This window comes from Acomys minous (assembly GCF_964271855.1).
Source record: "Acomys minous genome assembly, chromosome: 13".
Taxonomy (NCBI): domain Eukaryota; kingdom Metazoa; phylum Chordata; class Mammalia; order Rodentia; family Muridae; genus Acomys; species Acomys minous.
The window spans coordinates 55,722,440-55,734,976 of record NC_140495.1 but is presented as its reverse complement, the minus strand read 5'-3'; the positions used below and the strand labels follow the sequence as shown (position 1 = coordinate 55,734,976).

Here is a 12,537-nt window from a genome sequence, read left to right as displayed (position 1 = left end):
GGTCCTTCACCTCCCGAGTGCTGAGGGGTCCTGACACATCGACAATTGGGACTTCTGATGTGTCAGTAATAAATTTTACATATACCTCCAGCCTGTGTGACTTGAGTGGTCTCTTGCGGCGACCCCCTTCCTGAACTGGACTCCAGGGTCCAACAAGAGAAGACAGGCTTTTAGACGAGGGTCTGTGAGGGTGACAGCTGTGCGAGCATGATGCCTCGACATTACTGAGACTACGGAGGTCGGAAATCTGACGGTGGCACAGGAGACACCAGCCAGCGGCACAGAGGAAACTGAGACTTCCCAGGAAGTTCTTCTACTTTAGGCCAGTTGTGACTGCTCATTTTAGCCAACTACATTTCTAGCATGAACAGTCAGTGTGGTCTTACAGGTAAAATGCACATGCATTTCCTCCTGACGTGAGCACAGGGGGATAAAACCTCAAGATGTGGGGCTGCCAGATGGAGATGACGGAACTCGAGGTACCTGAGGAAAGCGCCCAGAGAGGAAACCTAGGGACCCTTTTCCGTGAGAAAGTGATGTTTCGGAGAAAGCAAGCTGCTCCTAAGTATCTAAAGTGGTTTCCCACAACCCTCGAAGGGAAAACTGGCCTGTCTTCTATTGCACCACAAAATAAAATGTACTAACCGGCAGAGGTTATAATACAGACGTCCTGGTACCTGCTTAAGTTAAACTGTCTTAACACAGGAAACACTGACGGAAGTGAACAGAAAACCCCCACTCACTGGACACGCTCCATAAAGACCGGGTGAGTACTGCCCAGGCCTCTGGCCAGGAGGAATTCCTACACTGAGCACGATGCAAGGGTACCCTTCTACATCACGCTGGTGACACTTTGTTGCATGGAACAGGTGAGTCTGCAGAGGCAAACTGTACCTGCTGCACACGTCACAGTGCCTCTGACTGGGTCCTTCACAAGCTCCAGGGTAAACACTGTCACCACAGCCTGGTACAGCAACTTGGCCTCACGCGTTGACCTCTTACCACAACTGGGGTGTGTGAACCTTGTTTCATCAGACATTCTGTGCACACTTACCAAAAAGCTATAAAATGTGGTACATGTGGGTGCTATGTTGCTGGTGTGCTGTCAGGGGCATGTGCTGCTTTTACGGGCAAGGACGGCCGGCATGACACAAAGCCACATGGACCACCGGAAGGAGGAAGTGGTTTGTGAGAACTCACCTTCTGCGTTTCTTTCTTCGCTGAGTTACACTCGGGATTTAAAGCAAGGCAGTAGATAAACTCCTTTAACACCTCTTTACTTCTTCCCAATCCGGAGAGGATCTGAGCCTTGATATGGTGCCCCTGGAGTTACCCAAAGACAAAGAATGCATCTTAAAACCCAGCAGGACCATGTACGCCTGGCTACAACGGCTCTGGAAAATGTATTAGAACAATTGGGTTAGGTGGGTATGAAGACAGTATCTCCCTGCCTTGAAAACTGGCAAGCTCCACTGTTTAACAAACACACCTACAGCCAGAATGCAGGAATCACTGTAACTGATGTTTGTGCCCAAAGAAGTTTTAAAGAACATGCTAAGAAAGAAATGGAATCTATCGACTTGACTTAATTTTATTGCTTATATTTATGAAATTTATATAACTTACAGAAACTCTCGAATAGCTAAAGCAGTCTGGAAAAAAGATCCAAGGCAGGCATACACCTTATGAATTCAAAATATGAATTATGACAAGTAAAAGTCATAATTCATATACACCAGCACGCACTGTTTTTTGGGTGTGTACATGCACACATGGCACAGGTTGTAGGCGCTCACAGAGGTCAGATGGTGTTGGGACTAAAGAAGTGATGTGTCTTTTGGGTATTTATTTGACTTTCTTATATCTTTTTTTTTTTAAGTAAAGATCTTGCTCAAAATCCTTAACCATTTAACCCAGTGAATTATTACTGGTTGGTAGGATCACTTCAGACATGCTGAGCTCAACTCCTCCTCACCTTACAGTCTTGTATGTTGCTAAGCTATGTTTACTTTTTCCGTCTCTGTTCTAACTATCCTCTGAAGCTCAGGAATTTCAAAGTCGAGTGAAGACCTAGTCACCAAATTCCTGTTTTTAGAACGTGTGGTTTCTGGTCCCATTGGCTGAGTGTCAATCTTAAATTTCCTTTTGTTCCTTTTGTTCACCTTGGTTTTTTTTTTATTTAAGATTTATTTTTTATTTATGTGTTTGTGTGTATGTGCCACACGTCAGAGCAGGATGTTGGATGCCTTGGAGCCGGAACTGAAGGCAGTTGTGAGCCACCCAATGAGGCCAAACCCAAGTCCTCTGGGAGACCAGCATTCTTACCCGCTGAGCCATCTCTCCAGCCCTTCACCTTGGTTTTGATTCGTTCTTCTTAATCCAGTTTCGTATGACAGAGACTAGATTTGTGACCTTTGTCCTTAAATAGGCGATGATACTAATACAAACTTCTCTCTAAGAATGGCTTTAACTACATCTAAGAAACTAAATGCATATGTATTTTATTGTTAATTTTAAATGGTTACCATTTTTGGACATCTGGCCTTTAATAGGAGACGATAATAATGTAAATTTCCCTCAAGAGTGGTTTTAGCTACATCTAAAAATTAAGTGTATAATATATTTTATCATTAATTTTAAATGTTTGGTAGTTCCTTTTGATTTCTTTTCTGTCCGAAGGATTAAGAAATAAGTTGCAGACACATACGGATTTCGTAGATAGTTTTGAGGAAACCTTCATTAGGAAATTTCAATATTTTGAATCTTGGTACTTTTTGATGCACACTGGATCTAACAGGCATTAGGAAGGATATGTACATTATAGTTAAAATGCATTGTTCTACAAGTGCCGATTAGGTTGAGGTGAAGCCTTCCTCTGCCTCTTAAATATTCCTTACATCTCTACTGAAACTCTTTGAGACTAATATGGCCACTTAACTTCTGTACACCTTGCATTTTCATAATACATTGTTACAGCCACTTAAGTCTCCCTGTGTCTGCACATCTAATGTGGATCTCTCGTGGACCCCATGCACGGGCCTTTGCACGACCCCCTTGAAGGCTGGCTGGTGCTTTCCCTCCCCACTTTGAACACAGTGCTCTTATGTTCACTGGCCTCCATCCATCATTTCCTGCTATTTCCCCACACACCACGCTTTCTTGCTACATTCAAGATTTTCCTAATAATGCCAGCTTATAAGCAGATTGATTGTGATTTAAGTTTTTTGCATTGTTTCTCGTTCATCTCAAGAACCTGAAATTAATGTTTCCCACTAAATTTGAAAGCCATTATCTTTTCAATCTTTCTCTCTCTTTCCATTTTCTCTCTTCCCCTCCTGTGATTTCAACTGAACATAAGTTACATCATTTTATGGTCTCACTGAATTTCTATTTTTTCCTTTCTGTTCTGTTACTTGGATTGGGTTTTTCACTTCCTCTGTAACTACCCTGTATCTCACCTTCTGTGTCCAACGTGCCGTTCGCTTCTGTACCAACTTTCAGTCTCATAACTTATAACTATCATTTTAAGGTCAGTTTCCCTGCTGAGTTTGCTGTTATTCTTTGGTTCTTTGGGTTTAATTTCATGTAACTTTTGACCTTATTTATGCAGGAGGGACATTTCTATTCCTGGACTCTGACACTGGAAAGTCCCCAAATGCAAAGCATTTTCAGCATAGGCCTTAAGTCACAAGCAGGAAGTTCCACGCCATAAAAATCTGTTTCATGCACAAAATTAAGAAATACTGTATTATGCTGTATAAAGAAATGAATTACTTTTGTTAGCTCTATATAAAGCATAAAGTATGTGCTTACAGTAGCTGAGCTATATTATTATATGTGCAACTGTCCTCAAAATATGAACATATTCAAAATCCCAAATACATTCGGCTCCCGGGCATCTTGAATACAGATTCTGAGAACTGTGCTGACTGCAAACCACTGAGTGAAATATGGTATGAACGGAGAGTACAGCACATCACTATTCAAACATTACCTAAGGCCAGGAGTGAACTTGGTCTCTTAAGTCATATTGGTTCAGTATCAAGTAGCTGCTGGTTTAGGCAACTATAAAATAGAGAAAACCCACACTGTCTGCAGGCGCCTAACCACAGTCGCACTAACAAGAATAGAAACACCATAACCCAGAGCTGGGGAGATGCCTTAGTGTGGCAAAGCACTCGCTGCACACGCATGAGAACTTCAGCTCTAACTCCAGCTGGGAGCGTGGCATTCTGGGAGGCAGAGACAGGAGGATCCCAGGGGTTCACTGATGAGCCAATATAGCTAACGAGTGAGCTCCAGGTTCAGTGAGAGACCCTGAATCAAATATAAGGTGGAAAAGCAATTGAGGAAGACATCCCAGTGTTGACCTCTGGCCTCTACATGTACCTGTATAGGAAAATGCAATGACGCATGCATGTGTGTGAGTGTGCACACGCACACACCCACGTACACTCACACACACACTCACACACTCACATACTCACACACACACACACACACACACACACACACACACACTCACATACACTCACACATACTCACACATATACACAGACACACACACACACACACACACACACACACACACACTCACCAAGGCCAATGGGTAAACATCAATCACCTTGGTCAGTAGAGGCTCCCTCTGACAAACTGTGTCGGCATCCTGCAGGGCTTGTTCATACTTCTTCATGGTTAAATACAACTCTGCTCTCAGCAGCAATAATGAACTGTCATCAGGGGCTGACAGACAGAAGAAATACAAATGGCTGCACTTAAAATACATTGTTTTCAGTCATTAAACAGATTAAGTTAGCTATGATCAGAATGTAAAGTGAATAAATAAATTAAAGAATATTAAGTTAGAAAATAAGCACAAAGACAAATATGAAACAGCTCCCCCCAGTGGTCATATGTAGTATTCACTAGTTAAATGAGTATAACGCAGAGTTCGAGGAAAACAGAAACCAAGAAAAAGAAGCTAATATTAGCCATTCCTTTAAGCACACTGGCTCAGTCTCCAATAACAGATCAAGTACTTCCTTAAACCAATACTCCAAATCCAGATGTTTCCAAATCTGAGCTTCAGGTTTGGGGGTATTTCAGACTTTGGATTTTAAAACTAGAAATGGAAGATAATCAATTTTTTTTAAAAGATAAAGATAGTCTTTAAAACCTGAAATACTTCCAGACCAAACTATTTTGGACCAGAGAAAGCCATGCTATATAATTAGGTATTTTTTTAAAGGGACATATGAAATATGTTTCATAGGAAACACACTAAGAAGCCCAAACTTTAAAAACTAATGGAAAAGGGACAGGGACATGGCCCCACACAGGCATGGAGACCTCAGCTTGGATCCCAGCACCAAAGAAAAAAGAAAAAGGCGGGCGCAGAGGAACATGCCTGCAGTCACGTCGCTGGGGAGGCAACCAAAGGCAGTGTCGTTGGTCACCCAGCCGAAGCTGAGCCGCAGGTTCAGTAAGTGACCTCGACTCAAGATAAAGTGGAGAGTTTGAGGAAAGCACCTGACACGGACATCTGGCCTCCACATGCACATGCCCTTCCTTGTGCACACACATGAGCACATACACGAGGAAGGGCTCCGCCAAGCCTGAGAACCGCAAACATGGCTCTGGCAGGCCTTGCCTCCCCCCCCACCCCCCGCTCGCTCTGCCTTGCTAAACTGTTAGACTGCATTCCTAAAACTAGTCACCAAGGCCTAGTCCCTTGTTTGGGCACTTGCTCCTCCTGAGTGAGGCTGACCACCAAGGTCCAGCTATCAAAGTATTAAAAGTCCAACAATCAAAAGCCCCCTTTGGTCACCTAATTAACATGATCAATCAAAATTTAGCACCTCATCCTAACACAGGGCTTCCCCTTTTACCTTTATAAACTGCCATTTGCCTATGGGCCATGTCTGCCTCCTCTCTACCCAGAGGCAGTATTTGTGCCCCCACCAGCACAAGCCCCCCAAATGCCCCCCCCTTCTGTGTCCTTTCCCCTTCTCCTTCTTCCTCTATTTTCTGTCTCCATCCCTTACCCCTGCCCTTTGCCCTTCCTCTGTGCTGAGAACTTGGTCTTGGGGGTCCTGGGCTCACCCCATCCTTTACAATGCTTCCTGTTTATTAGCTTACGTAAACAACCGAGCAAATGTGCAAGGAAAAAAATCATGTGAGATAGGACTCAAGGCATAGAAAGCTACAGAAAGGAATGTGTTTATGGACATATGGCATTGAGAGGCACGGCAGGGAGCAGGAGTAGACAAAAGCATACCACAGCAGTCAGCAGAAACTTCTAAAAAGCTTGACAACAAATATTTTAGGCTTTGAAGGAGAAAAGGGAAATGAGAATATTACACAGGCACTTGTGTAACAAAGGAAAAAACCCCAAATTTTCACAAGCTTTTAAAAACTGATACAAATCAAAGCTTAACTATAAATGTCTCTCACGGAAACGTGGTTGAAACAGCCTATAACTAACCTTTTCGAGACAGAAAGTAAACAACACAAAATAGCTTCAGGAAGTTCCTGAAACTTACCAGATTCACTAAGACCCTCCCCCTCAATAATAAACACTAAAGACTGTTGGGAGCCAAGCTGCAAGGAGGACTCTCAGACAAGCCAGACTGCAAAGGAGGTAAGCCAAGCAGCCTGGAAAAAGCAGGAATCAGGGAGCCTGAAGAGGTGTAGACCAACCCTGGAAAGAACACTCAACCTGCTGAGCTGCCTTCCAGTTGGACAGTCTACCCCAAATGTCCAGCTTTTAGGAGTCGCCACTTATCCTGGCTTGGGTGATGCACTTGTCTGAGTCATTTCTGCTCCTGTAAGTAACCCCAATAAAACTCATCGATTCAACAATTTGGACTTTGGCAGGATCTGCGCCTGTGCCTGTGTAGTCTGTCATGGGTAATACACGGCTATTACGGAATTCTTTGGTATAGGGAGAACACTTCCCTTATGGTTCAAATGCTTCCATCATCAACAGCGAGTAGAAATGTCCCCCCGTTAGTCACGAACCATAATGACATGTGTTCCGTCTTTGAAAATGTACATACAGATTGAAAGGAACTGACAGAACTCACAGGCAAGTGTGTGATGTTCTTTAACTTTTGTATGTGTGGGTGGATGACTTGCTTGCACCACAGGCGTGCTTGGTGCCCTCTGAGGCCAGGACCTGGAAACCTCTGAAACTGACATTACAGGTGGTTGTGAGCTGCTGTATGAGCTCCAGAAAGCAAATCCAGGTCCTCTGCAAGAACATGGAGTGTGCTTAACCTCTGAGCTTTCTCTCCAGCCCCAAGTGCATGGGTTTTTAACACACACACACACACACACACACACACACACACACACACACACAGAGTTTTTCCTTGTTCTTGAGAATTTCACACAGGTATACAGTGAAATGTGATCCCATCCGCCCCCGGCTCCCCTTCCAGGTTCACTAATACCCTTCCTAACTTCATACTGTCTACAGGCTGCAGTGATGTTTTTCCGTCCCCCCGCCTCCCGTGTCCATGGGAACAGTGTCTCCCATACCTTCTCATTCCCCCTTGGGATGGCTTTTAGAAAACCTCCAGCCTCTACACCCTGAGCCTGACCTGAATGGCCCTTGTTCACTTTTGCATTCACATCTGGCCATGGTACCCCTTACACAATCGATCCAAATGGCCGCCTAGTGGCACCCTAGATCCAATACTATTCAGGACCTTCACAAATGCTGCGAGCGACAGGGGACTTGGAAAGAGATTTCCTGTGTCCAAGCTGTCTCTACCTCTGCTCCATGCCTGCTTTCTGATCTTTTCCCGACTCAGCTCCTTCTGATTCTCAGCCTGATCAATTACAGACCCACGGTACCCCAAGTGGGAGATGGGAGTCACTGCTTTACTACAGCATTTATCACAGACGCTCGTCAGGCATGATCAAAACACAGGGGGCACACACCCCACTCTCTCCGCTCCTGGGTGCAGACAGAAGTGCTCTAACATTCCTCAAACGTCCTTACCCCCCCCCCCTAGCATTGTCCCTCCTGGACAACTTCGATCCCACCTCTCTGTCCTCAGGGTCACTCTGTCTCTGGTTTCAAACTTTAACCTCCACATGTCAGCTATTAGCACTCTGTCTGGCCGCTTTGGAGGATGCTCGTGGGCATCCCTCCCAGGTCAATCTCACGACCTATTTGTAGCCTCGCCCATTGGACTACTAGACTCTCTAACCCTGCTACTTATGTCCGAAGGTCCAAAATGCCCTGAACCTTTGCAGCATTCAAGTTTACTACTGCCAACTGCTGGGTGGCCTTGTGCCCTGGTGTTCCTTTTTCAAAAAGTGGGCGTGGTACCCAGTGAAGAGCCTTTGCTGGTTCCCATCACAGGGCTTGGAGCAGCATGGTACGACAAAGGAATGTTCAGGTCCTGTCCTTTCTTGCAGTCTTGGTTACAACCACTGTTGTCGCTGCTGGAGCGGCGGACTGACCACTTCCCTAGCTACTGACGGTCAGTTTTCCTCTCAGTCCATCCTTAGCCTCCAAGGCCACACAGACTCATTGGTTGCCATAGTGCTGTAAAACTGGCAAGGATTTGATTTACTAACAGCAGAGACAAGTGGCCTTTGCCTCTTCCTCAGGGAGGAATGTTGCTTCTATGTTACACTCTGGTATAGTAAAAGAAAAAAAGCAGACAGCTCCAGACAGATCTCCAGAGAAATGTAAAGAACAGCTTGATGCCTCTCACCAGAGTGTCATTGGCAGTTCACTATGAAACTGAATATTACCCTTCTTAACCGCCTTCTCCTCCTTTTCTTACTCCTACTAACCACACCCTGCCTCATAAACTCCTTGTCTATGTTTCACAACAACAGATCCAAAGATTTCTAACCAGACTTTTTAATCAGTTGCCTTTAGAGGAGTACCAGCCCCTAGCTACAGAGCCAGAGGCCTGCACCTTCCAATCATACCCTAATGTTAAAGGTCAAGTGCACCCTATGGATTTTGATGCGTCCAAGCAAAAGAAAGTAGTCGAATAAGGTCACCTACTTTCCCAACCCCTGGTTTATTAATACTAAGCAAAAAAGGGGAATGTAGGGTGAAAGGTCTGAGCTCACTTCCGCGATTGAAAACCTACCAAAACCAACCAGTCCCTGAGCACAACATCTCACCAATCCCTGTGTACGGTCAAACAGTCAAGGAAAGCACACGCTGCCCCTGATTTCACCCCAAGCTCAAGACCAGGGCCAATAAAAAGAATCTCATCTGTAGAAAAATTTAATCCAGCAACATGGCTACTCTGGCAAGAGATCCCATCCAAAGGCCCTCTAGGTTTATGTGATCTGTGTGGAAGGCAGACACGCCTTGGATTACAGTATGATATAGCTGAAATACAGACACACCCTTAGTACATACATTTAATCCCGAACAATGAAGGTGAGGTTAGTTTACAGGAGGAAGCAGCCGTATTTGAAAGTGACCTCTAATTGAGGGGCAGACGAAGTGGCAAATCAGAGAAAGATTTGACAGAATGAGTCAGAGATAGGATACGCCCAGCTCTCATGAGGACAGGAAAGAGAGGCTACCGAAGAGCAGTACAGAGGGGGCAGGTAGGGAGGTAATTTTACTAGGACAGTTACACAGAGACAGGTTGCAGAGGGAGAAGAAACTAGACACAGGTGAAGACAGAACGAACCAGAGAAATGAGAAACCAGAAGATTAAAACATATTGCCAAAGTTAGTATGAGATTGCTACCAAGCCTTTATACCCAAGGGTGCTGTGTTCAAGGAGGTTGTTGCAGGACCTGAGAGATGAAAGCACTGTGTCTTCCTAAACCTGTTCCGGTGGATTATGCTAAGTAACTTGTCTAATATTGAATTATATTCATATTCTTTTTATTTATTATAATTTATTTACATTACATCCAGATGTCATCCTCTTCCTCTTCTCTTCCCGTTCCCTCCTTCTCTCTTCCACCCTATTCCCCTTCCCTGGACCTCTGACAGGGGTGGGGGGAACCTCCTCCCCCACTGTCTGACCTATCAGGTCTCATCAGGATAGCCTGCATCCTCTTCCTGTGTGCCCGCGAGGTCACCTTGCCAAGGAGGCAGTTGTCAAATCACAGGCACCGGAGTTCATGTCAGAGCCAGTTGCCACTCTCCCCACAAGCATGGAGAGTGAGCTGTCCATCACTATATCTGGTCTAGGTTCTCTGCATGCACTGTCCTTGGTTGCTGCATCAGTTTGTGCAGGCCCCCTGGGTTCAGATCTGCTGGCCTTGACGGTCTCCCTGTGGAGCTCCTAACCCCTCTGGGTCATTTCATCCCTACATTCTTCCACATAACTCCCAGCGTTTCGCCCAGAGTCCAGCTCTGAGTCCCAATATCTGTCCTGATCCCCTGCTGGGCTAATACACATTCATAAGTGAGTATATACCATGTGTGTGTTTCTGGATTTGGGTTACCTCACTCATGATGATCTTTTCTAGTTCCATCCATTTGCCTGCAAATCTCAAGAGTTCCTTGTCTTTAACAGCTGAGTAGTACTCCGTTGTGTAAATGTACCACAGTTTCCTTATCCATTCTTTGGTTCAGGGACACTAGGCTGTTTTCAGATTCTGGCTATTATGAATAAGGCTGCTATGAACATAGTTGAGCAAATGTCCTTGTTGTATGGGGGAGCATCTTTTGGGTCTATGCCCAGAAGTGGTATAGCTGGGTCTTGAGGTAGCACTATTCCCAATTTTCTGAGAAAGCATCAGACTGATTTCCAAAGTAGTTGTACAAATTTGCACTCCCACCAGCCATGAGGAGTGTTCCCCTTTCTCCACATCCTCGCCAGCACGTGCTGTCACCTGAGTTTTGATCTTAGACATTCTGACGGGTGTAAGATGGATATCCTCATATTCTCAATGAGGCTGCCAGACTTGAATAGTAAAGCTTTTAGTCAGGGTTTCTCATGCACGCACGTGTGTGAGATTGGTCCACACGTCTCACTGCGTAAGAGGAGATGGAAATGTTCCTGTGGTCCAGGGTCTGAGATATAACCAAGCCTTGCAAGTCTCACTGCCTTGCTGGCAGAAGACAACCCCTCAGCAACACTACAGGTTCTTTCAGATCACTCAGCCACACCAGCCTTTTACTTTTTCCTGGGCCAGTTTTGATGATTCGTATTTCCCTGTATAAAATCATCTATTTTCTATTGTTTCACAGTCGGATATAAACTGTTGTGTTTAATTACACTGACTCACTCCCTGATGCTACCTGTCTTTTTGTGTTTTTCTTCATGCTCTTGTCCGTCTGTTCCAGGACTGGGTGGTGACCCAGCTTGGCTGGTTAAGCAGTTCTATTTCTTAACTGAGCAGCTGTAGCGGCTTATGCAGATGCAACCAGCTTCCTGACAAATTATCCCACCTTAGATGCAAGATCTGAATTTGAGGTTCATTTTCACCACTGCTCATTACTCCTCTGCCTGGCCAGTTATATGCTGACCTCGTCTTGATGTTGACTGGGTTAAGGTCACCTTTTTGTTCTTTCAAATCCTTCTTTTCTTACAAAACATTCAGGTTTACTCCTCGAATTCCGAAGGCTGCTTTTCCTGCAGTCCAAAATTAATGAGATTCGCTTCTTAGGTAGACATCAGGCGAGTCAAACCGTTCTCTAAGTGGTAAGACTTAAACTAATGGAACCAAGGGAGACTGTCCATAAATCACTAAAAAGTCAACAGAAGCGGAAAAGCAACATTTACTTCTTTTGTGTGGGGAGCATATGGCAGAAACTGTATGTGTGTACCTGCCAAGTAACTGACCCTAAGTCAGAAGGACCATCAAGGACCTCCTGACACGCTGCCTGTGAGACTGACAGAAGAATGTTTTATGTTCTGTACTTTGTCTATTGGAGATGACCCTCCAGCTGCCCGGAGTGACTGCTGCCGCCCTGCTGTAAATGCTGTCAAAGGCGCGAGGCAAGCAGAGAAGAGAACCGTGGTATTATGTAAAGCGGTACAGCTTGTATTGAGGTCCCTGGGAACAGCAAAAGCGAAGGCAACCCTCCTCAGAGGCTGCTGACTGACTAGGTCCACCTGCTGTCACCACCCGGGTCATTCCCAGGACGGAAGACCTTCCCTTGTGTGAGCTCCCACTTGATAGATCCCCCGTAAGCGTGACCACCATGCTGGGTGTCACTAGCAGATGATGTGACACCTTTGGTTATTTCAGGCTTCCAAGGAATGTGCTGCTTACAGTCTTATGTTTTTGTTTCTTCCTTAAGGGTCTAGTCAGCAGTGATCTTTCCATATTGACCTTATACTCAACAAGCCTGAAAACTCACCTGGAATTTCAGGTAGTTCCACTGTGGCATGCTGAGAGTTTAAACATTTCCAATCCTACCATCTTTTTATTTTCCCCTCACTGCGCTGGCCAGCATCTTAGGTTTAATGCTAGATAGCAGATGCAGTGACCTTTGTCACTTCTTCCTTAGGAAGACACTCAGTTCTTCACCACAGGAAGACTCAGTTTTTACATCAAGCCTATGATGGCTTCATAGGTTTTTGG

General features: G+C 45.0%; 1 protein-coding gene across 2 annotated transcripts in view; it reads right to left on the bottom strand.

The window, feature by feature from the left end:
* LONRF2 (LON peptidase N-terminal domain and ring finger 2) overlaps positions 1–12,537 on the bottom strand; it is a 39,300-nt gene that overhangs the window by 19,949 nt on the left and 6,814 nt on the right. Inside the window, exons 2-3 of one of the 2 annotated variants that reach the window (XM_084754124.1) lie at positions 4,598–4,743; positions 1,201–1,323 (exon numbers count right to left, since the gene is read on the bottom strand). In XM_084754124.1, the coding sequence (XP_084610250.1) occupies positions 1,201–1,323; positions 4,598–4,743 (269 nt within the window). The remainder of the gene's footprint in view (positions 1–1,200; positions 1,324–4,597; positions 4,744–12,537) is intronic. The other variant, XM_084754125.1, reaches the window with a different exon arrangement.